The sequence below is a fragment of the Trachurus japonicus genome, chromosome 1 (genome assembly GCF_045865225.1).
Source record: "Trachurus japonicus isolate A0001 chromosome 1, Traja_1.0".
NCBI lineage: Eukaryota > Metazoa > Chordata > Actinopteri > Carangiformes > Carangidae > Trachurus > Trachurus japonicus.
In genome coordinates, this window is record NC_140907.1 from 27,300,165 (window position 1) to 27,323,768 (window position 23,604).

A 23,604-nucleotide genomic window follows, 5' to 3' on the forward strand; every position below is an offset into this window, starting at 1 on the left:
TTCCTCACGCAGCGCGCCGTGCGTCCGACGAGGTTCCGGTGTTACGTTTCCGTCGCATCGTCCATTTTCACGTAGTCGCACATGGTGCCACACCGGCCGAAACCCGCCTGCCTCTTCGTTTGAGGGAATTTTTTTTTTTTGCTCCTTTGTAGCGAGAAATCCGTCTCGTAGCCCGTTGTTAATAAATGCAAGATACGGTGGATATGGTGGACGACCCCGAGTACGAAGAGGAGGAGCCCTCCTTCAGCGACCCCGAAGACTTCGAGGACGACATCGAGGATGAGGGTGAGCGAGCGGCCGAGCGGCGGCAGGAAAGGCGCCGGCTTCTGGGCCTGGTGCTAACCGTTAGCCATTAGCCGCTAGCCGTTAGCCTTATGGTGCTGCACTAACGGTTCAGTGGTGGTGGTGGTGCTAATGGATGCTAACACGATCCGATCGTCATATTACAATACACACAATAAAAATAATAATAATAATAGCAGTCGATTAAACTGGAAACCACCCATTAGCAATCAAAGTGATCTAAAATCGAGCTAACAGTTAGCCGGCGTTATCTCAGCTAATTTAACGCCCACTTCAGCCTCACCCAGACAGACAGACCCGGGACAACCTCTCACCACGGCCTTGTCACTGTCATTTGTGGAAGGAAAAAAAAACTGTAAACCGCTTATTAGCAATGTAATGCCAACAGGAGATATTTCTTTTGCCACCTGGGTGAATATTAAAGCCGAGTCACCACGCAGCAGCAGCAGCAGCAGCAGCTGGTGGTGATGATAAAAGATAAAAGCTTTCACATGTGAAAAACGTTAATCCTCAGGCAAAGTGTTGGGAAGTTAACTCCTTGATTCCCACTTTAACTCTACTGATAAAACGCAAAGTAGCTGCGTATCAGTCTGACAGCAGCACTGCCCTTTTATCAGGATGCATTGTACGTGTTTTATAGCATCGCTTTGTCCGTAATTGACTCAAGGGGGGTTTCTGGAAAATGCTCAGCACAATGGAAAATTGTGCAATCCAATGAGTTAGCTCCACGTAAGTTAGTTAAATGGAGTCTAAGACATAAGACTTATCCTAAATCCTAAATTTAATTGGGTAGAAATTCTTTCAGAGAGGTGTTAGATCAGCTATGGCTGCCTGTCACTGAATCTAGAGCAGCTACTAATGAACAGTTTCACTCTTGGGTAATCTAGCCAATTGCTTATCAGGGCTGTAAAATGTAAAAGAAAAAAATCACAGACACAAGATCTATACCATCATATGATAAAGGGGAGCAGAAAAGTGCAGCCAAATACCATATGTGTAATTATTGCTGTACAAATGGTGCCCCAATTAATTGTACTGAGATGATATTATGCTTACTCATCTCTATCAATGAGTGTTGGGCAGAGGTCTCAGTACATCACAGTAAAGTTCACCTGTACCTCAAACTGAATTTGTTTGAGCTAGATGTCCTTAATTAACTATGTTTTTAACACTCTTTTTTTATCAACATTGGTAATGATTACTGTTCATTACAATGCAGCGCCACTGGGACACTTACTGTTTTGACAGACCATCATATCAATGACTATGATGTCGCTTCCATTAAAGTAAAAAAAAAAAAGCATATCGTTATTCCCATGTAGTCTTGAATTTAAGAGAAACTGGGGCTATGAAAATAAATGAAGCCCCTCTAGATATCCAACTTACTAGGGATGTCACGATTTTAGATTTTCTTGGTACGATCATTGTCACGGTATTATGTTATTATGCATTAATTAATTTAACAACACTATTAATGTGTAAAATCAAATAGCCTATAGTCAAAAATATAATTACATTACTAACTATTTACACAAAATATTTTAAGTATCTATTAACATAGGGTCAATTATTAATCCCCCAGGGGAAGTGTTTGAAATATTCAGGTCATTAATTGTCGTCTATACCAAATGTTTAAGTTTAATCATTTTTTAAAATTACAAATGACACGCTAACATTTAAACTCGTACCAGTTCAATGTTGCGTTAGATAAATGGACCAGTATCTGCACATCTGCTGATACGGTTCCAACATAATCTTTTTTGGAAAGTGACGGGATTTAGGAATTTTTACGATTAATTAATTGTGGCGTTTAATACCTACGATTAATCGTGAAAACAAGTGAAGTGCAGACTCTGACCTCCCTCCCTCCCTCCCTCGTCCCCCTCCTCTCTGCAGAGTTCCTGGAAGACATCCTGAGGGAGAAGCCCCAGGAGGCGGACGGCATCGACTCGGTGGTGGTGGTGGACAACGTTCCTCAGGTGGGACCCGAACGTTTGGAGAAACTCAAGAACGTCATACACAAGATTTTCTCCAAGTTCGGCAAGATCTCCACTGAGTTCTACCCAGAGGCCGAGGGCATGACCAAAGGGTAAAAACATCCTGTGATCTAACACCTACATCTACCTTCTGTGTTACAGCTTAATGTTTGAACTAAGGGTGTAATCATACTTTTTTCTTTTCATTTTTCAGGTACATCTTCCTGGAATATGCTGCTCCCACTCAGGCCCTCGAGGCGGTGAAGAACGCCGATGGCTACAAACTCGACAAACAGCATACGTTCAGGGTCAACCTCTTTACTGATTTCGACAAGTGAGTTTGCAACGTCACACAAGTCCTACCGCAGACACAAAAATACAAATCTGTGGAGGATACAAGAAGATTAATTTTTCTGTCATCTTTCCCTCAGGTACATGAACATCAGTGATGAGTGGGAAACTCCAGAAAAGCAACCCTTCAAAGATTTTGTGAGTATATGAATTGTTACATACAGTCGTCCTTAATGTAATGCGTAGGTTTTATTGTTCTCCTTCAGCTCTGTTAAAAATAAATATTGCACAAAACCTCTAAAACTTTCTACCTAATATTATCAAACCAAACGTCAAAATGATTTGAGCTCCATTAACTCTTTGTGTGCGTGTGTCTGTTCAGGGTAACATGCGCCACTGGATCGAGGATGCAGACTGTCGCGACCAGTACAGTGTCATCTACGAAGCTGGAGAGAGGACCACCATTCAGGCCAACGATGCTAAAGAACCAATCACAGTGGAGGAGAGAGCAGTAAGTAGCTGATCACAAATACTTAAAAGTCAAATCTAACTCGACACCGCTGCTTGGTTTGTGGGCTAAATACCATCTCCTCTTTGTGTCCCGATGCAGCGCTGGACAGAGACGTACGTGCGCTGGTCTCCTAAGGGAACCTATCTGGCCACATTTCACCAACGTGGCATTGCATTGTGGGGCGGCGAGAAGTTCAAACAGATCCAGAGGTTCAGCCACCAGGGCGTGTCCCTCATCGACTTCTCACCGTGTGAGAGGTAAGCAACGTTTCCGTCGAGCAGCACCAACACTTCTTGGGATGAGAGACGCCTTTTACATGAGAACAGTTTGAATTGGGAAAAGATGATTTACTGATTTCCTGCCAGAAAACATCCTAATGGTGGTTATTGAACCCAAATCTTGCTTTATAACCAGGATATTGGCAAAATTGTTATTTATCTTTGTGGGAACCACTTAAAAAAGTACCAATGCCAACCTGTGTAGAAATATTTGATCTTAAAGTGTGTCCAAGCTAATTTCCGTTGGTAGAATTTCATGAAATGTTTAACACAGATGAATACGGTACATAATATGACTGAACGGCCCCATCACTAAATGTATGTGTCGTGTCATAGGTAGGCTGTACAATGTGGGAATAAAGGTTGAATTTAATGTATATGAACTGTCACAACATCACTATTTATTACTATACTATTACTATTTATTTATTTATTACTACTATTATCGTACTGACGGAAATTAGCTTGGACACACCTTAAATTGGTCCTTTCTAATTAGATAGATATGGCTCTGATGTTCATCTGTATCAATTTGTACATTTATTTAGTGGGAAAATGATTAGAAAAGTAATTTAAAAGAGCACTCCAAGGACACATCTATGTATATCTGTGTATAACAATGTATATTTGTTAGATGAACTGTGCAGCATCTGAAACCTACATGTGTGTGTTTGTGACGGCGTGCAGGTATGTGGTGACCTTCAGTCCGCTGATGGACACCAAGGAGGACCCACAGGCCATCATCATCTGGGACATCCTGACCGGACAGAAGAAGAGAGGCTTCCACTGCGAGAGCTCTGCACACTGGCCCATTTTCAAGTCAGTTCACTGCATCTTCGCTTTCAGCATCACAGATTTTACATCGGTGATTATTGTCGCGAATGGACTCTAATGTTTGTTCATTTATTCTGTCAGGTGGAGCCACGATGGAAAGTTCTTTGCCAGAATGACCCCCGACACGCTGAGCATCTACGAAACTCCAGTAAGTAGATTTACAAAAAGCTTGGAAGTTTTATTTGTGTGAAGTGTGCGAGTGACATAACATCTACGCTCTGCTCCTTCCAGTCGATGGGCCTGCTCGACAAGAAGAGTCTCAAGATCACCGGCATCAAGTAAGAGCCTTTGATCGTGATTCATGATGTTGTTTACTTATAACTAGTCTTTCTCCAGCTGTGAGAGCGCTCTGCGTGGATGTTTTGACAAGAATCTGCATGTTTTTGCGCCTGAAGGGACTTCTCATGGTCTCCCGGTGACAACATCATAGCGTTCTGGGTACCCGAGGACAAAGACATCCCGGCCAGAGTGACTCTGATGCAGCTGCCTTCCCGCCAGGAGATCAGGGTTCGCAACCTCTTCAACGTTGTCGACTGCAAACTGCACTGGCAGAGGAACGGAGATTACCTGTGTGTGAAGGTGGACAGGACTCCTAAAGGAACACAGGTAAACTCAGAGAGAGAGAGGAGGAGGTGGGGAACGGATGGGAGCAGACTGTTAAAAATAAAATGCTCATTTTCAATTTCTTTTCTTCTTTCTGTCTCAGGGTGTGGTTACCAACTTTGAAATCTTCCGCATGAGAGAGAAGCAGGTTCCTGTCGATGTGGTGGAGATGAAGGGTAAGAAACGTGACAAACAGGAAAAACTATTTTTAACTATTAGTGTCAGGAAGGAAAAAAGAAACTGATATATTGTTTATTTGCCGTTCCAGAAAGCATCATAGCTTTTGCTTGGGAGCCCAACGGCAGCAAGTTTGCTGTTCTCCACGGAGAGTCCCCCAGAATCAACGCCTCCTTCTATCATGTCAAAAACAACGGAAAGATCGAACTCATAAGTGAGTGTGTTGGACACACACACACGTCCTGAACGTCCTGTTGACACCAAGTTGTACTTATACTTTTGACGACCTTCCATGAACCTGCACTAAATGTGTCGCTGTCCTTCTTCCTCTGCAGAGATGTTCGACAAGCAGCAGGCCAACAGCATCTTCTGGAGCCCCCAGGGACAGTTCATGGTCCTGGCTGGACTCAGGAGGTCAGTTATCTGTGTGTGTGTGTGTGCAAGTAAGACACAAGAAGCCCTTGATGACAAACTAAATAACTTTTCTGACACCTCGTATGAGAGCTAAGCTCCTGATTCGAACTTTGATCTGAGGCTCACAGTGTTTTAGATTTGCACTTGTTCCTGCGCTGATGAATGCCTCTGTGTCTGACCTTCACTTCCTCTCTGTGTGTGTGTGTGTGTGTGTGTGTAGTATGAACGGAGCTCTCGCCTTCGTGGACACGTCAGACTGCACCATGATGTACATAGCAGAGCACTACATGGCCTCTGACGTGGAGTGGGACCCGACCGGTCGCTACGTCGTCACCTCCGTCTCCTGGTGGAGCCACAAGGTGACACACTTTGATCCTCTCCTGCCTCACCAGGCTCACTGTGTGTGTCAGGGTTATTATAGTTTATTAAAACTAAGACTAGCAGTGAAAAATAGTTTTAGTTTTATTTATTCATTTGGTCGATATAAAAAAGAAGAGACTGACAAAAAGCATAGATTGGTCAGTAATACATAGAACCAGAAGGTGTAGGCTGAAGCAATAGCTTATTGTGCCTCCCCTTTGTACATAAGGTTTCCATTTACATTGTGAAAATAAAGAGCAAATTATTTAGTAAACTGAAATAAAAATAAAAAGTACTTAAACTAAACTGAATGTCAGATAACATCAGCTTAGTTTTAGTTTTCTTAGAGATACTAAAGTTGCAGGAAGAAACGCCACAGCTGAATATGGGACGACTTCGAGTATGACCCACGGGTAGATGAGAGTGAATGTAACATGATGAAGACTGATGGGAACATTTATGGGATGCATCTAAAAGGGAAAAATCCCACAAATTTGGAAGTTCATCTTCAGAGGTCTCACAGAGGCTTTCTCCTAAAACCTGAAAAACTAAATAAAAACTAAACTAAAACTGCTTTATTACTTATTGAACTAACTAAAACTAAACTAAAATAAAAAGGCAAACTGAAAAACGAAATAGAAATTAATGAAAATCATAAAACTATATAATCTTTGTGTGTGTGTTGAAACTCACCGTGTCTCTTCACTCCTCCGTAGGTGGACAACGCGTACTGGCTGTGGACGTTCCAGGGTCGTCTCCTACAGAAGAACAACAAGGACCGTTTCTGTCAGCTGCTCTGGAGACCCAGACCACCAACCCTGCTCGGCGGCGAACAGATCAAGGTACCGTTGTGTTGTTTGTTTTTTTGTTTTATAACATGCAGCTGCCAATCGTGAAAAAACTGTGAGCCAGTGATGACAAATTAAAAAATTTTCTGACACCTCGTATGAGAGCTGCTGCACAGCGGCGCCTGATTCTAACGCTGGTCTGAGGCTCACAGCCACAACATCCTCTTGTGTGGTTTTTTTTTTACAGCACATACTTGACATTGTGTTGGTTAAGTGATAAACAAATCACACTCATGATTTGTGGCCATGCAGCTTTCCCTTTTCAGTCAACATCTCTCTCTCTCTCTCTGTCTCTCTTGCAGCTGATCAAGAAGGATCTTAAGAAATACTCGAAGATCTTTGAGCAGAAGGATCGTCTGAGCCAGTCCAAGGCCTCCAAGGTTTGACCCGTTTACGTTTCATTAACCATGTTTGAGCTGTATCTATGTGTGGGAATATCTAATATTCATTTAAGATATTTTTTAGAGCTGCAACTAACCATTATTTTCATTATCGATCAATCTGTTGACTATTTAAACGATTAATCGATTAGTTGTTTGGTCAATAAAACGTTAAAAAATGTTGAAAAATATCAATCAGTGTTTACCAAACCACAAGATGACGTCCTCAGATCTCTTGTTTTGTCCACAAACCAAAAAGATATTCAGTCAATTGCCCTAAAGGAACAAAGAAACCAGAAATAATCACATTGAAGAAGCTGAAATTTTGACTTTTTTTCCCTAAAAAACTACTCAAACCCTTTATTCGATTATCAAAATAGTTGACGATTAATTTAATAATCGACTATTGTTCGATTAATCGATTAATTGTTGCAGCTCTAATATTTTTTGAAGGGCTTTATGCAGCTGCGATTTCAAAATACTCAACTTAATGATAATAATTCCTGTGATTAAATGATCTGAGCTGTAGCATCCGTCTCTGTTATAAAGCTCACATAGTTGTCATGACACAAGAATGATTATGTTGTTAGTTGCACAAACAGTGTTGTGTAAAAGTGAATCTGAACGTGTGTGTTTGTGTGTGTGAGTAGGAGCTGGTGGACAAGCGCAGGGCCATGATGGACGAGTACCGTAGCTACAGGGAGACAGCGCAGCAGACCTACCAGGAACAGAAGAACCTCCGCCTCGAACTCAGAGGAGGTGTGACCTCTTCTACACTCAAACTGCTTCTTCTTTCAACAGAACTGGGCTTTTATTATTGAAAATCTCTGACATTTTTTTATTTTCTAATGTTTTCCAGGAGTGGACACCGATGAGCTGGACAGCAATGTGGAAGACTGGGAGGAGGAGACCATTGAGTTTTTTATCAACGAAGAAATCATTCCCCTTGGAGATCTGTAGTCCCCTACGCAGGTAACGCCTGAAGTTCAGACTGTGCAGATTAACACTCGGTTATGATTTATTACAACACGCTTATTTATATATTGTTAAACTGTGTCATCTGTGGTCAGTTGTTGAATGGTTACCTGCTCCAACAACACCCACTTTTCTCTCATTTACCACTAGTTGTATCAGTTTCAGTTCTATACTCTGAACTCTGAGATATTTGCTCATGAAAAATTATTCTCTACAATACTTCTCATTAAAAATGTCGCCTTACGTTTGTATAAACGGTCCTTATAGACGGTTTATTCTGCTGAAGTGGAGCAGCTCCTTCAGTCCGTGTGCAGCTGCTGCATTAAATGAATGAACGAAACACAAGCAGTCACATCTCTGCATCTGCCTTGTGTGATGAATCGAGCCTATTATGTTTATTATTCCCTCTCTTCACGGCGTATGTAAATGGTTCAGAGTGGGAATAAACACGCCACATTCCTCATCTGTATCCATCTGACTCGCTCTTTTCTTCTCTTTCCCAGTCCATCCGTTTTTGTGTGGAAGAACGAGAAGAGAGGAACTCAGTCATTGACTGGAGAAGGACGACGACCACGCCGTGAATCTTGAGGTTCATCTTCAAGCCTCAACCTTCAACATTAGCGACATCATCGAGGCACGCCTTGCGGATCAGCAGTCACATCGAGGGACGAGAGAGGATACCTCGTATTGAATATTTTCTCTTTGTCTCTCACCATCATCCGCCCCTTTGATATTTTTTTTCTCTGTGGAACTTGATCTTTAGTAATACTGCCTCCATTTTTCTATTCACTAATTGGAGTCACTCGCTCTAACCTCAGCCCCCGTCTCTTATTGGACCTTCTCGGAGTTGATTTTCTACTAGCCTCACCATGCTAGTGTGTTATCACAGGGCAGCACAGAGTGCCAAACCAGAGGGGGGTGGAGGTGTTGTGACGAAACAAGTAGCCTTGCTAAGAAATGTGTTGATGTGGCGCTATAGTGGCTTGTATCCTCCTCCTTTCAGACTAGGCTTTCACACAGGGAGGGGTTGTGCAGTGGGAATAACTTTAAATAAACATTCAAACTCAGTAACACTGGGCTCTGTGGTAGTGTTTGGTTCTTTTATTACAGAGCGAAGTATCTGTTGACTTGTTCTGGTCAGAATCCAGCTTCAGTGACGTGATCACAGCCATTGAGATAAATAATACAGATAATAACTGACAGGAAATTAAACACCAGCCACAATTCACTTGTTAAAGCTTCTCAAAAAATAGATTTTGCCCCTTTGATATAATTGTAAACTATTAGATAAGTAAAAATTAAATACATTAAATCAGGGACGTCAATCTCGATCACACAAGGGGCCAAAATGTGAAACATGAAGTATGTCACAGGCAAAGAAGTGTTGATATTTATTGAACAGATGAAAACTAACATTATTTTAATCAGAAATATGAATTTGAACAACTAAAATACTATTAATCTTATCAATAAATGTAAAATTAAATAAGAATATAATAAATGAAAATAAAAATGGTCTATTGCTTGGTCTTGACCCGCATACTTCAGCTGTTGCAGTGTATTATGAGATTTGTGGTGTGAGAGATATATTATTACTAATAGAAATACAAACTTTTCTTCCGGGCCACCTGAAATTATATTGTGTGCCGAATCTGGCACACTAAATACAGACTGACCACTGGTTATTTTTACTGTACAAAGACTAAACAGATTCATTTTAACAGAATATTGAAGGTAAATTGTTTGCTCCAAACTCCTATACAGGCATGAACTCATTCCTGAGCTGCTGAACATTTGATAACACTTTATTAATGGGAGATAATGTTCATAATAAAATAATAGACTAGGATTAATATTAAATTAATTCAAGCTTGGCCTGGCTTTTGTTTTCGTCTGGTTTCGGTTTACACACGTTTCTGTGTAATCCAATTTCAACCGCCTCGCTTAATCCATTTAGAGCTGGTTACCCAGGTACCACATGATCCCATCCTGCCTCCATAACGAAGATGCAGTGGAGGTTTCTGCAGGACGCTTATCTAGAAAATACCACTATACCAGACACTTTTTAGGGCTGGTTCAATGTTGTTGAATCATAAAACCAGTTAATGTTATTCAGAAAAAACACTCAAATAGCTTACACTGGTACTGTCTAAATGCATGTTCTTCTAATCGTCTAATATTAATAAGTGCAAAAACAAAGACTTTCTGACTTAGTGCACCCTAGTTTTGCATGATTTCTGTCTTGACTCTTGAGTTGTGCAGAGCTCATGTAATCAAAGGGTTGTAAACTGGTATTACTGAAGTACGCTCTGCCCCCAGAGTGCCCAGTTTGTCATCCAGCCTCATCACAAGTCACATCTCATAAACAGATTACTGCAGTTAAAATGCAGCTGTGTCTCAGCCGCTGACTCGTCACCTTGCCGCCACTTCAGGTTGATGTTTCTCAGGTTAAATTGACGGGAAAATGTGCCTGAGGGGAAATTTCTTTTCCGCTTCTGCTTTCTATCTCTCACCCTTGTCAAACACATTTACAGTCAAAGAAAGTCATGTCTTCACAGTCGAGCTGAGACTCTGTTGAAGGATTTTAGACGAACCAAAATCGCGGGTTGTCTCTCCTCCTCTGGATTGATGGCCTGCTGTCATGAAGGTGAAAATTATGCCTTGAGTTTTCTCATGGATGATCTGCCTGCAGAAAGTGAAACACTACAATTTTCTTTTTTGTTTGTGAGAAAGACATAAACTTGACCAAAAACTTTTTCTTAAGACGCCCACAATTACAGGATCCTGCAGCATTTCATATTAAAACAGTGGTGTCATTGGTATGAAGTCAAACCGCATCTGCAGAAACTCTCCATGCAGAAGCAAGTTCCTTCTTTATGTATCAGCACCAGTGTTGGGAACGTTACTTTTAAAAAGTAATTAGTTATAGTTACTAATTACTTCTCCCAAAAAGTAACTGAGTTAGTAACTCCACTACTTCACTATAATAGTAACTAGTTACCAGGGAAAGTAACTATTGCGTTACTTTTTCTTTCTTTTTTTTAAGTTTAAATATGTCGAAGAATTTGGATTTTTTTTGTCTCATTTTTAACCTCTATAATTTCTGTTCCCTCTCCTATTTGACTCCTAACCCTAACCCTATCTGAAAGCTTGTCATGTCAATGGGATTTAATGTTTGGTAAAATGCCAAAATTATTCTCATGGTGTTTTATTTACAAGCTTTAATTTTTCAATTCCCTGAAAGGATCCATCTGAATTTATGTGTGTAGCTTTAGAAACTGCAGGTTATAAAGAACGCTGAGTCCTGAGATGACACTGATTTCACCATGTATTGATCCGCCTGGTTCCTAAAGGTAAGTGGTGGTTTGGTATAAATCTGATGCTTTTGCTGCACGTCTGGGAAAAATATCTACAATATTTTTTTTATTTATTTAATTTTTTTAATTCAGAAGAAGAGCCAGTGTGATCTGAGCTTTTCTGCGGACGCCTGGTGAGCTGGTTTGGCTTTTTGATGTGGACACGGCAGCCAACCCATCATTTTCCCATCAGCTCACAGATGTTATAAATACACATTACGAGGCGGCTCCTGAGGCTTCACTCTGAGACGGATGACATCATGTTTATGTTTTTATGACAAAATTAGTTCAGAGAAAGAGAAAATATGCTGCATATAGCACAGTCTGTTACCTGCACACTATAAATAACATCCATGAGCTGTGCTTTAAGATGTCCAGACAGAGGACAACAAGTCTGAATCATTTCAGTCAGGACTTTTCATATGTTATTTATTCAGTTGTGCTGCACTAAGTCTTTCCATTGTTTATTATTGTGTTGGCTCCAAATGTTAAAGCAAACACATACTGTCAAAAACAAACAAACACCAGAGTGAGTCAGTGTGAACCACATGCCCTTGGTTCGCTACGGTAGCCCATTGTGCCAAAAATACTTTGAATGTATGGTATGGTGTGCAGTCCTTATGGAAAGGTAACATTATGAGCCGATAAATATAATATAAATATACTGGGATATACCAGGAAAAATAACACAAAGCAGCAATTATGAGATACAGAGTCAAAATTTCTAGACAAAAGTGAAACAATTCTGTCTTGATGAGTAGAAATAAGTTAAAACAAACAAAAAACATACTCAAAATTCTGACTTAATTATAGTAATTTTTAAATTTGCTTTTAATATATAATTTGATTTGTTTTATACTGTTTTATTGCTGTTTTTAATTGTATTTCACTCTGGCTTTGCTCTATTTTATGATTTTTAAAAAGTTTAAGTTTAAGCATTTGTAAAAGCGTTTACAAGTAAAATGTATTATCATTATTATAAAACCACATATAGTCCAAAAAGTCCCAGAAAATAAGGTAAACTGACTTTCTGATGTAACATTTCTGGTTGTCTGTTATTAGTCCCATTATTGTGATGGTGGTTATTATGACATAATTGAACCAAAAAAAAAGTGTCATAAGATAAAATGATGAAAGGATATCCAAATGCTCAATGGTCAACTTCTCCAAAACACTTCTGATTATTATTCAGCTGTGTATAAGATTGACAATACCTGCAACTTTTCTTTATTCTAATAAAAAACTTTCTTTTTTTAAAATGACCTTGTTGATTAAACCTGTGTCGGGTTTAGGGTTTCACAGACAGCTGTTAAGTCTGTGTGGAAACTTGAGTGTTTGGAGGAGAGTGGGTGGGTGGCTCGTTTCATCTCTCCCCCCTCCTCTCCTCTCCTCTCCCTCCTCCCTGAATCTCGCGAGATTTTGCTTCAGTCTGTGCACACACACAGAGTAGACCGCTACCGTCCTGCTGTGCCAACCCGGTCTCATCACCGGGTTGACGGGCAGACACACACAGGGAGAGAGGGAGAGAGGAGAGAGAGAGTGGGGGACTCGGAGCAGCAGCAGCAGCAGCAGCAGCGACAAAGGGAGCGAGCGGCCGGGCAACATGGAGCTCATCAGCCGGGTAAGAAAAACCACAAACCAGCTTATTTCTCCTTTCTCAGACAGATATGATCATGCTCAGACTTAATTGTCGTATAGTGAGACATAAAAGGGGAACAGACTAGAGCAGAGCCGAGATTTTTTTTCTTCTTTCTTTCTTCCACCTCACACACAGGCAGCGTGATGAGATGACACAGAGAGACAGAGGACACTGTGGAGAAATATAAGTTTGGTGTGTGTGTGTGTTTGTAGTTTGTCTGTGCTGTGCTGCTGTGTGTGTGTGGACTGAAGGGAAAGTGACCATGAGCACCAGAAGAGCGAGGGACAGTGTCCGGAGCAGCCGGTGGGTGAATGTGAATGGGCACATTGTAATCTGTGTACTGTATGAATTAAGGCTGTTTTCCAACCCGAGCACTGGGAGGAGGAGGAGGAGGAGGAGGAGGAGGAGGAGGAGGAGGAGGAGGAGGAGGAGGAGGAGGTGATGGTGAGAGACCACTGGAAAAAAAAAGAAAGAACATTTACTGAATCAAACACTTGAACAGGCTGCAGCCCCCCTCCTAACAAAGAGTGTGTTCATGTTTACCTTCATACCAGACTTATTACTAATAACATGATGTATTTTTGATTTTTTTTTTTTTTTTTTTGGGGACATTTTGCGCGCGTGTGTGTGTGTGGGTACAGCGCGTGCCAACCGTGACACGAGAGTTTGAGGATGTTAATTTCTCAAAATAGGCCTCCTGCCCTCCCTCTCTCTCTCTCTTTCTCTCTCTTCAGTCAACGTGGAGTTTGGATTTAAAACCTAGTGGAAAAAAACACCGCAGAGAAACCAATAATTTTCTCTGTCAAAATATGAGCCGGAGGAGTTTCTGGTGCTCTACTCTGGGTTTTTTTTTTTTCCTTCTTCCTCTTCTGGTTTTATTAGGAGGACCCTCGGTGTTCTTTTCCACTATGCCCCCGGATAGCAGATTGTTTTCATGGAACAATAACGGGTGTAAACCCTCCAGCAGCAGCAGCAGCAGCAGCAGGCAGCTCTGGGCTCTTGAATCCACTTCCACCCCCACGACCGACCGCGTTTGTTCACATCTCCGTGACAGCTGAGCGCCCCGGGCGGAGCTTGAGGTTCCCACGGCCCCTGCATGGGCAACTAACTCCTCACTGGGCCACAACACCACCACCACCACCACCACCAGTCATATCAGATAACAGTCGGCCTGTATTATGTCACATTCATTTGGAGATTAATCAGATCAAGCACACACACAGATGAAGTCCTGAGTTGATTTGGCAAATACCAGTGTGGGAAGAAAAGAAACATAGATATTAATAGTGTAGAGGGCACACTTGCTGCTAATGAGGAACTGAGTGCAGCTAAGGGATTTTACAAAACCCAAAATACATTTAATAAAGCATGAGTCAATTATGTAGTTAACTATTTATATGCAATTGGTTACACATTTAAAATGATGTGTCTTATGAAATAACTTTTAGAGTAGAGCGCCCCACCTAATGTTTCCTATTGGTAGAACATGAGCATGTTTAATATCATACTTTTAAACCCTAAATAAAATATTTTCCACAATTGTAACTCTGTACATAACCCTAACCCAAATATTGTGAAACTCCCCCAACACTACACTACTGCACACACACAGGGAAGACAGACAGACTGACTTCTTTTGTTCACTGTGTACTGAGTTTAATCTGTGACAAATGACAATGCATCATTTTTTCATTAGGCCACATGTTTTATTTATATAAAAAGTCTTGATTTTCAAAGTAAAAGCCCTCCTGTGAAATAAATGTAGGATAAAAAGTCAGTATTTTTCAGTATAAAGTAGCATAGTACAAAATGCACTTAGCTTGATGACCCCCCCCCCAGTGAGTGTCTCCTGTTTACTTCTCTATATCTCTGGTATCAAACTGCTTCTGTGTAATTTCCTCTTCTTGTGTTACAGCAATAGCCACACGACTCAATCCTTTTACTTCACTCTGCAGTCTCTAGTGGGCAGGGTCGGCCTCTCTCTGTCTAACATTTCCTCTTTCGTTCTCTTGCAGCCGGCAGACAGGAAGCGCCTCCTTCCGTAATGTGGGGGTCACTATGGAGTTGAGATAACCCCTTCCTCTTTTCTTGGCCAATCACGGCTGTGAATGTGATATTATCATGGGTATTTGGCGCGGTCTACGAGTGGCGTTCGTCCTGGGCTCTTTGTTCATGATCCTGCTGATCATTGTCTACTGGGACGACATCGGGGGCTTCAACCTCTATCCGCTGCAGGACCACAAACGCCGGCCGCTTCAGGCTGATCCCTGCCCGCGGACGACTGCTGCTGCGGGCTCTGGCCTGCCCTCTCCCTCCGCCAGCAGAGGCCAGAGCAGCCCCTCCCTCACCATTCCCACCACCGCTTCCAGTACAAAACCCATCATCGCTGAGGGGACGAGAGGGGCAGCCGGGGAACAAAAGCAAGAGGGGAAGGAGGAAGAGGAAGAGGGCAAACACGAGCAGAGGAAAGAGGAAGTAAGGGAGGATGAGGAGAAGGAGAAGGAGAAGGAGGAGGAGAAGGAGAGCAGTCACACTCCCGCTGAGGACAGGGAGCAGGAGACGAGGAAGCAGAGGATCATGGATGTTTGTTCAGGACGGGACAATGTGGAATTCACTGGAAGGACTCGGGCGTTTGAGCAAATTCCCAACCGGGAACTGGATCACCTGATAGTGGATGATACACACCAGATCATCTACTGCTACGTTCCCAAGGTACAAGCTGAGTGAGTGAGTGAGTGTGTGTGAGAAAGACGTAGGTGGTGAGTGTACGAAAAATAGCAAGAAAGTGAGAGGACAAACAAATGTTTTTCTTCATCTGATCCAAACACACAGTGTCCCTTGTTGTCTTTCTGGGCATCTTGTGTTTTACTTATTCCTCTTTCCTTCCTTCACGGCTTGTTCTCCACTCAGGTGGCCTGCACCAACTGGAAGAGGGTGATGGTGGTCTTGTCTCAGTCTCTGATCTCGCCCTCCTCAGGAAAACCGTACACTGACCCAGAGGCTGTACCTCCGGACCTCGTACACAACTCCTCCCTTCACCTCACATTCGCCAAGTATGTGAGACACACACACACACACACACACACACAGACATGAGTCAATACTCATGGCTGTCTTGTTAAGTTGCAGTAGTGAAGTTTATTCAGACAGCAATAACAGTATAAAGACACTACAGTGCCCAATTTAATTATGTAAATGTGGAGTGGTTTTAAGTTTAATCTTTAACTATCCATCCATCCATCATGTTAAATCATGTTCAATTTATGTAAAATCTTGATGTGTTTCAAATGATTTCCTAACCCTTAAAGGGATAGTTCAACATTTTGGCAAATTGGCCCATTGCCATAATCCCTATAGTCATAGCAGTAGGTTCATTACCTTTAATTGTCGGTGCAAGCTATTTTTAGGACGGCGGAGCAGAGCCCCGAGCTGCTCTGAGGTACGCTACGGAGGCTAATGCGATTTCTTGGTTTCCCTCATACACAATCCAACAACTCAAAAAACGCTCTGGTGGACAAGTTGATTTGATTTGAAAATCTTTAATGTCCCCGGAGGGCAATTTGGTTTGCAGCAAAAGTTCAGAGTCGAACACAGTAGATCTCACATAGCACACACAATAATACTATAAATACATATAAATACATATAGTCATCACAGATTACAGTACTGTACATCATTCCCAACAGGTTCGCCTACAGCGTATTGAGAAATCTAATGGCAGACAGGACAAAGGACTTTAAATATCTATTTGATTTGGCCTGACAAGGGAATGTATACCTCCTCTTAGATGGGAGGAGTTGAAACTCTGCATGAAGAGGGTGGAGAGGGTTTGCCAGAATGGCCCTCGCCCTCTGAGTGGCTCTGACTTGTTAAACATCATCAAGGTCATTCAGGCTAATGCCAGTTGTTTTTTGGCAGAGTTGTGACCTGCACATTCACCACGCTATGAGATAATAACAGAACGTTACGAGATGGAGTTGTTTTAGAGGTAAATTAATGCAAAACAGCTGATGCGCGTTCCCATTTGGGGCAGTTTTTAACCCTAACCCTAACCCTAACCCTAACCTCTAAAACGAACGTTCTGTTATTATCTCATAGCGTGGTGAATGTGCAGGTCACAACTTGTCCATGAGAGCGTTTTGGAGTTGTTGGATTGTGTATTTGATGAGTTTGATGAGGGAAGCCAAGAAATCCCATGAGCCTCCGTACAATTAAAGGTAACGAACCTACTCCTAAAACTATAGGGATTATGGCAATGGGCCAATTTGCCAAAATGTTGAACTATCCCTTTAAGATAAAGTGTAACTGAAGCTAATAAACCAGTAGTCCCCGACCTTTTGCAACTCACAAATCTCAAAAATGTTGGCAACCTACAACAGGCCAAGTCAATTTGTTTAATGTAAAACAGTACAATAATACAATACTCCAGAATAGTCAAATGTAAACATGGATGTGTTTCAAACTGTTATTAAATGACATACTTAAATGTACATAAATATTTGCCACCAATGCCGAGTTGATTGAAAATGCTAACTGATGCTGACCATTAAATTGTGTCATTGTAGGAGCCATAACCTTGATTTTAAAACTAACTAAAAAATCCAAATACCCTCGACAATGTGCCACCTAAACCCTGCATCAACAAAAATACTCATAGAGTCAATTATCTGACTATCAATTAAACGTCAATTTCTTTTTCCTGTAAACTCTCTCATCCTAACCACTGTTTCACAAATGTCCAATTAAGTTCCCATTATATCTCATTTTGAAAGTTTTGATATGAGGTGATATAATTATAGAAGAAATTACAGAAACAACCTTCAAACAGCCCCACTTCCTCTGTGTAATTTACACATAATTGTAGAATGGGAATTCCTCTGCTCGTGGTTAAACCCCCCACGACGTTCCCAGAAACAGCACTGAGGACATTCATGTGGTTTTTTAAACAATCCTCTCTCACTAAGGATGCTTTGATTTGTCACGATAGGGGAAGCACAGGTGTTGGTAATAACGCTAACGACGGCTCTGACAGTGAGCCAGCATGCACATTAGCAGGGCCTGAAACTTGGGCGGCTTAATGGAATTCAACCATCATTAACTTCATCATTTACACCTGTGCTGCTCCCACTGTGACAGGTAAAAATGTCCTCCGTGGAAAAGGCCTCCGGGAGCTAAAACCCTGGTTTAGAGTTGAGATTCATATTTGGAGGAGCTGTATTAAGAATTAGCCTTTCACTAAAATGAGAGGAGTCAACGAATAAAGACAAAAACAGGAAATATACTGTAATAAATGTGATACTAATGTTGTATTAATGAGCAGCATTTGTTCAAAGATGTCTTTCCTGGGAAAATAAAGGTTAAATAAAAGTGTGTTTGACCAAAACAGGTTCAGGTGATGCACATTTGTAATTACGACAAAGTACAGTCAATACATGGACATTATACATAAATCCATGTGACTACAAAGGAGCACTTTATCCATGAAGTGTCCAAATAACTGAAAAAAGGCTTTTCCTGCAGGACAGAGTGATAAATACATGACTTTTTGACATTTTAGAAAATATGTTTATATCACAAAGGCCCCATTATAAAACTTCATATCCTCAAGTCAACATGGAAAGCAGAGAGGCTAAAAAATGTGCGACTGTGCAGCCAAACACCTCGGTCCAACAGTGACAACAAAGGAAAACCAGCCAGTAAACCAGGGTGTGAACTCAGAAGCTAATGTCTTCAGCCTCTGGGTTGACACCCTGATTTACTGGCTGGTTGCCATAAATCAAAGATGCCAGCTCCGACAGTGAAAATAATAGTCCAGGAAAAATAGCGTTTTAAGACAGACTAATTGTCACAGAAGGTTTTTCACCATAAATCATTTCTATGAGGTGTCTAGAACAACATACTAAAAGTCCTAAGGAATCCTAGTTGGGGAAATATGTTTAATTATCATCATTATTTACTGTATAAAGTCTATGGTGCCGACAACAATACACCCCAATGGGGCTATTTTTTCCCTTTACTCCTATCACAATGAAACTTTACATGATGAAAGTATCCATGAAATGTAACATTTTTTGTATTACAAGTTTCTTTGAAAATGAATTTGAATATGCAAATGAGCCTCACAATAATCAAATATGCCCAAAATACACCCGAATAGGCTTCTTTTTTTCCTTTACTCCTACCACAATGAAACTTTACACAATGAAAATAGACATTAGAAGTAAAATTTTTTGTATTACAAGTTTCTTGGAAAATGAATTTGAATATGCAAATGAGCAATACACTAATGGAATATGCCCAAAATACACCCGAATAGGCTTATTTTCTTCCTTTACTCCTACCACAATCACACTTCACACAATAAAAGTATACATGAAAAGTAACATTTCTGTATTTCAAGTTTCTTGGTAAATTAATTTTAAATACCGGTATGTAAATGAGCTCAACACTAATTGACTTATGGTCAAGAAGCCATAAAGCCACAAGCAGCAACAGGGGCCAAATAACTAACACATTCATGTCCATTCAATAAGTTAACCTATGCACTGAGTGCTGTCACTTCCCACACTTGACTTATGCATACACACATGTCACTTGCCACACTTAAAAGACCTACTGTATATTGACCTTAAGAATTAATTGCACAGTCTTGTCTCCAGTTGCTTTCTAAATTCTTTTTTTTAATTAGCGAACAAGCCTTACCTAACGACTTTCCTCCCAGTTTGCAGAGAACATCAGAAGAAAGTCAGAATTCATCAAAGTCGTTTCAACGACTGTGTGATGTTATATTAAATATGCTGTTATGTTCAACAACATATGAGCGACTAAGAACTAAGTTATTTGGCCCCTGTTTTTGCTGCTTGCGGCTTTATGGCTTCTTGACCATAAGTCAATTAGTGTTGAGCTCATTTACATATTTAAAAAATAATAATTTTCCAAGAAACTTGAAATACAGAAATGTTACTTTTCATGTATACTTTTATTGTGTGAGTAAGTTTTATAAGTGTGATTGTGGTAGGAGTAAAGGAAGAAAATAAGCCTATTCGGGTGTATTTTGGGCATATTCCATTAGTGCATTGCTCATTTGCATATTCAAATTCATTTTCAAAGAAACTTGTAATACAAAAAATGTTACTTCTAATGTCTACTTTCATTGTGTAAAGTTTCATTGTGGTAGGAGTAAAGGAAAAAAAGAAGCCTATTCGGGTGTATTTTGGGCATATTTGATTATTGTGAGGCTCATTTGCATATTCACATTCATTTTTCAAAGAAACTTGTAATACAAAAAATGTTACATTTCATGGATACTTTCATCATGTAAAGTTTCATTGTGATAGGAGTAAAGGAAAAAAATAGCCTCATTGGGGTGTATTGTTGTCGGCACCATAGACTTTATACAGTAAATAATGATGAGAATTAAACATATTTCCCCAACTAGGATTTCTTAGGACTTTTAGTATGTTGTTCTAGACACCTCATAGAAATGATGTATGGTGAAAAACCTTCTGTGACAATTAGTTCTATTTTGGGGTCCAAAATGAGCTAAATTGCCTGGACTATAAGCCCATCTGGAAATGTTAACAGGTTCATGGTTTTCCAATTATCCTAATAATCCATCTTCTAAAACTCAAAACAGGGACCTTCATTGTTAAGCGAAAGCTACGTGGTTCTGCTTTTACATCAGTTGTACAATGACACTTTAGATACTGAGTTATAGTGAAACTGTGTTCGACAAACTGTCCGTGGGCTCAAGGAGTTATTTACTGAGTTGACACTTGGAAGAGGAGAGTGGAAACGACAGGCGGGGCTTGGTGGTGCAGCACAGACAGACCTTTCTCTACCCCTCGGGAGCTGTCTGTGTTTGGATATGAGTGTTTGAACATATGTTTTTCCGTCTGCACAGAAAATCTCTCATCTTATTACCCCTTTTTTAGGCCGTGTTTCTTTGTTTTTGTGGTTGTTTGGCTTTGTTTTCATGTCATAGAGACATCAGAAAATCTTTTTCTGCGATGTTTGACTGGCAGAACTGTCAAGCTTTATAATTACAGCTTAATAGAAAGAGACAGTGATGTTAATAATAGGATATCCCTCATTGTGTTCTGTGTGTGTTTCCCCCATGTGTGTCTTTTACCAGGTTTTGGCGCCATTATGGTTCTCTGTCCCGCCACCTGATGGCACTGAAGCTCCAGCATTACACCAAGTTTCTGTTTGTGCGAGATCCCTTTGTACGCCTCATCTCTGCCTTCAGGAACAAGTTTGGGAGGTGTGTTTCATGGTGGAGAGCCCGAGAGTGTGTGTGTGTGTGTCTGTGCATACACACTGCTTTAGGCGGAGGAATGTGCTTCACTTTTGATTAAACAGAAGTTCCTTGATTACTGAATTATTTAAATGTGTGTGTGTGTGTTTCAGGCCCAACGAGGACTTCTACAAGCAGTTTGGTTCAGTCATGCTGCGTCGTTATGCTAATGTGTCTGGGAGTTTGCCAGACACAGCGGCCGAGGCGTTTGCAGCTGGAGTCAAACCCACGTTTCAGCAGTTTATCACATACCTGCTGGATCCAGAGACGGAGAAGGAGAGCATCTTCAACGAACACTGGCGGCAGGTATTTGTCTCACTCAGACACCAGCAGAGAAAACCTGCACTTACAGTATTACAATTATATATTTTTTTTAAGATGATTGGAGTTAGTCGTGGATTTACAATATACACAACAAAGTCTGTGCTGCATCTGAATGTCTGAGTGTCATTTACACTGTGTGTCTCAATTTCTTACTTTGATCCATCACAGTTATTCTACAAATAATTACAGAGTGGACTAATGTTGACATTTCACTGTTTTGACAGTTATAATATAAGAAATGAATTCATCATCTTGTCCTAATAAGAAAGATTAAAGGGACCATCTGCACCATTTGAACATCACGGCCAAATCCAAATAGATTTTCTTTTCTTTTTTTTAAATCTAAATGTATTTTTTCCTGATCTGTTTCCCATTTTGTTTTGTCAGCTGCTGTTGAAGCCATGGCAACAACCTTCCTTTTCTTTTCTTCTCAGTACAAGCAGATTGTTCATTTTTGACGTGTGTTGAATGGAAGAATAGAGCCTGTCCACACCACACAAAAAGGACTCATTTTAATTAGCATGGTGGGATTTTTAATGGCTGACTCATTATTGATTTGGGAAAAGGTCGGTCTTATCATTTAAACTCCATTTCATGTTTCATTCACTAATGTGGTTTTCAGCCTCTAATCCTGTTTTTATATATTCTGTTCCTTTTGTTGCAATTTCTCTTTGTCACAGATACATTTAAACGTGTGATGTATTCAGTTCAGCATCCTAACATCACATTTGTGAATGCATACCTAGCAATATGATAGAAATGCAATACAATGCTACAGTATATAACGACGGTGGTTAATAGGACATGCACAGTGAAGTGCAGACCTGTGAAGCAGTTAAGTAAAAGAGGTTTAAATAAATAAATAAATAAACAAAATAAACATCGTATGCTGAGGAGGGCAACATAGCCAAAAGCATTTGGAGAAATAAACAGAGAGTGGAGTTGTGTTTTTCATGTATGCTAATGCAGTATGTGTACACACACAGTGCAAACAACCAGAGGTAGATATTACACAAACAGTCACAGTATCTTCCTTGCTGTTGTGTGTTTCAGGTGTACCGTCTGTGCCATCCATGCCAGATAAAGTATGATTTCATCGGACGACTGGAAACCCTGGAAGCCGATGCCGATCATCTACTGAAGCTTCTGGAGGTGGATCATCTGCTGCGCTTTCCTTCAGGAGCTCGAAACCGAACGGCAGCCAGCTGGGAAAGAGACTGGTTTGCACAAATTCCTTTAACGATGAGGAGAGAACTGTACAAGCTATATGAACCAGACTTTGAGCTGTTTGGTTATCCCAAACCTGACAGCGCACTCCATTAGTAATCCACACGGAGCCAAAGGCCTGGGCACTGCACTGTGTGTAGAGCCCACACCTCACCTACCTGCCTTTAAAGACCAGTCTATGATGCTGTTTGTTTCATTTGTTTTGTGCATACCTCAAATGACAAAAAGGGCCTGCCAGTATTATTTTATTTTTGTCATCATTTCATATCTGAAGCAAACGCGCTTACAAGTTAAGTTATACGAGTCTGTTTCCCCATGCAAATGCACTTTGAATAGTATTTTGTGAATAGTATTTTGGTATATCATGGGGAAAGGGCTGCAGCGAACTGTTAGCTGGCATTTCTGAGGGTAAATATGTTGCAGAAAAATAAAGAGTTTTTGTAAATGTTTTACTTTCTTTTCTAACTTTACTGTCTGTGTGTGCGGGTGTGGGAGGCAACGGTGGAGTAGAAGTATTCAGACCTTTTATGGACACACAATTAGAAATGAGTAACAATCCCGCACAAAAGCTTGTCCGGTCAAGTTGGAGCCTCTCAGGTTATGTTTAATTCAATTCAGTTTATAAGTGTTAAACAAGCTGGTGAATTAAATATAATTACTTTGAGCCTTTAGGGCAGGAACAGGAAGCAACACTAATATGTTTTATCATAACAGGATTGTGTGTTGCTTCCAACCAGTCTGGCCAATCCCACATGAGATTAGAAGACTCCATCACAATGTAGAGCATGTGTCTTTTTACAGTTTTACAAATA

The 23,604-nt window shown here is 40.7% G+C and overlaps 2 protein-coding genes, 1 long non-coding RNA gene and 2 other non-coding genes across 5 annotated transcripts in view; 4 read left to right on the forward strand and 1 right to left on the reverse strand.

The window, feature by feature from the left end:
- LOC146992070 (uncharacterized) overlaps nt 1-23,604 on the reverse strand; it is an 86,427-nt gene that overhangs the window by 35,679 nt on the left and 27,144 nt on the right. The window lies entirely within an intron of this gene.
- Nucleotides 63-9,021, forward strand: eif3ba (eukaryotic translation initiation factor 3, subunit Ba). The gene is made up of 19 exons (XM_085783317.1): nt 63-285; nt 2,200-2,392; nt 2,494-2,613; nt 2,711-2,768; nt 2,953-3,081; nt 3,181-3,338; nt 4,047-4,178; nt 4,275-4,341; nt 4,425-4,471; nt 4,589-4,799; nt 4,900-4,972; nt 5,065-5,187; nt 5,309-5,387; nt 5,608-5,746; nt 6,464-6,589; nt 6,898-6,975; nt 7,626-7,734; nt 7,835-7,947; nt 8,454-9,021. The coding sequence occupies exons 1-18, from the start codon at nt 186-188 to the stop codon at nt 7,933-7,935; spliced, it is 2,043 nt and encodes a 680-aa protein (XP_085639443.1). The 5' UTR covers nt 63-185; the 3' UTR covers nt 7,936-7,947; nt 8,454-9,021.
- On the forward strand, nt 5,430-5,511 carry LOC146992075 (small nucleolar RNA SNORD60). Its single transcript, XR_015037252.1, has one exon. It is a non-coding gene; the product is annotated as a small nucleolar RNA SNORD60 (small nucleolar RNA).
- On the forward strand, nt 6,654-6,743 carry LOC146992076 (small nucleolar RNA SNORD60). The gene has a single exon (XR_015037250.1). It is a non-coding gene; the product is annotated as a small nucleolar RNA SNORD60 (small nucleolar RNA).
- LOC146992077 (carbohydrate sulfotransferase 12-like) lies at nt 12,728-23,242 on the forward strand. The gene is made up of 6 exons (XM_085783326.1): nt 12,728-12,927; nt 14,961-15,657; nt 15,856-15,998; nt 21,080-21,208; nt 21,355-21,547; nt 22,619-23,242. The coding sequence occupies exons 2-6, from the start codon at nt 15,067-15,069 to the stop codon at nt 22,886-22,888; spliced, it is 1,326 nt and encodes a 441-aa protein (XP_085639452.1). The 5' UTR covers nt 12,728-12,927; nt 14,961-15,066; the 3' UTR covers nt 22,889-23,242.

Bases quoted from the DNA above. Each gene is read 5' to 3' on its own strand.
- eif3ba (XM_085783317.1), top strand. From the start codon at position 186: ATGCAAGATACGGTGGATATGGTGGACGACCCCGAGTACGAAGAGGAG. The intron at 2,769-2,952 runs GTGAGTATATGA...GTGTCTGTTCAG, and splicing joins AGCAACCCTTCAAAGATTTT to GGTAACATGCGCCACTGGAT. The intron at 6,976-7,625 runs GTTTGACCCGTT...GTGTGTGAGTAG, and splicing joins GCCAGTCCAAGGCCTCCAAG to GAGCTGGTGGACAAGCGCAG.
- LOC146992077 (XM_085783326.1), top strand. From the start codon at position 15,067: ATGGGTATTTGGCGCGGTCTACGAGTGGCGTTCGTCCTGGGCTCTTTG. The intron at 21,209-21,354 runs GTGTGTTTCATG...TGTGTGTTTCAG, and splicing joins TTCAGGAACAAGTTTGGGAG to GCCCAACGAGGACTTCTACA. The intron at 21,548-22,618 runs GTATTTGTCTCA...TGTGTGTTTCAG, and splicing joins TCAACGAACACTGGCGGCAG to GTGTACCGTCTGTGCCATCC.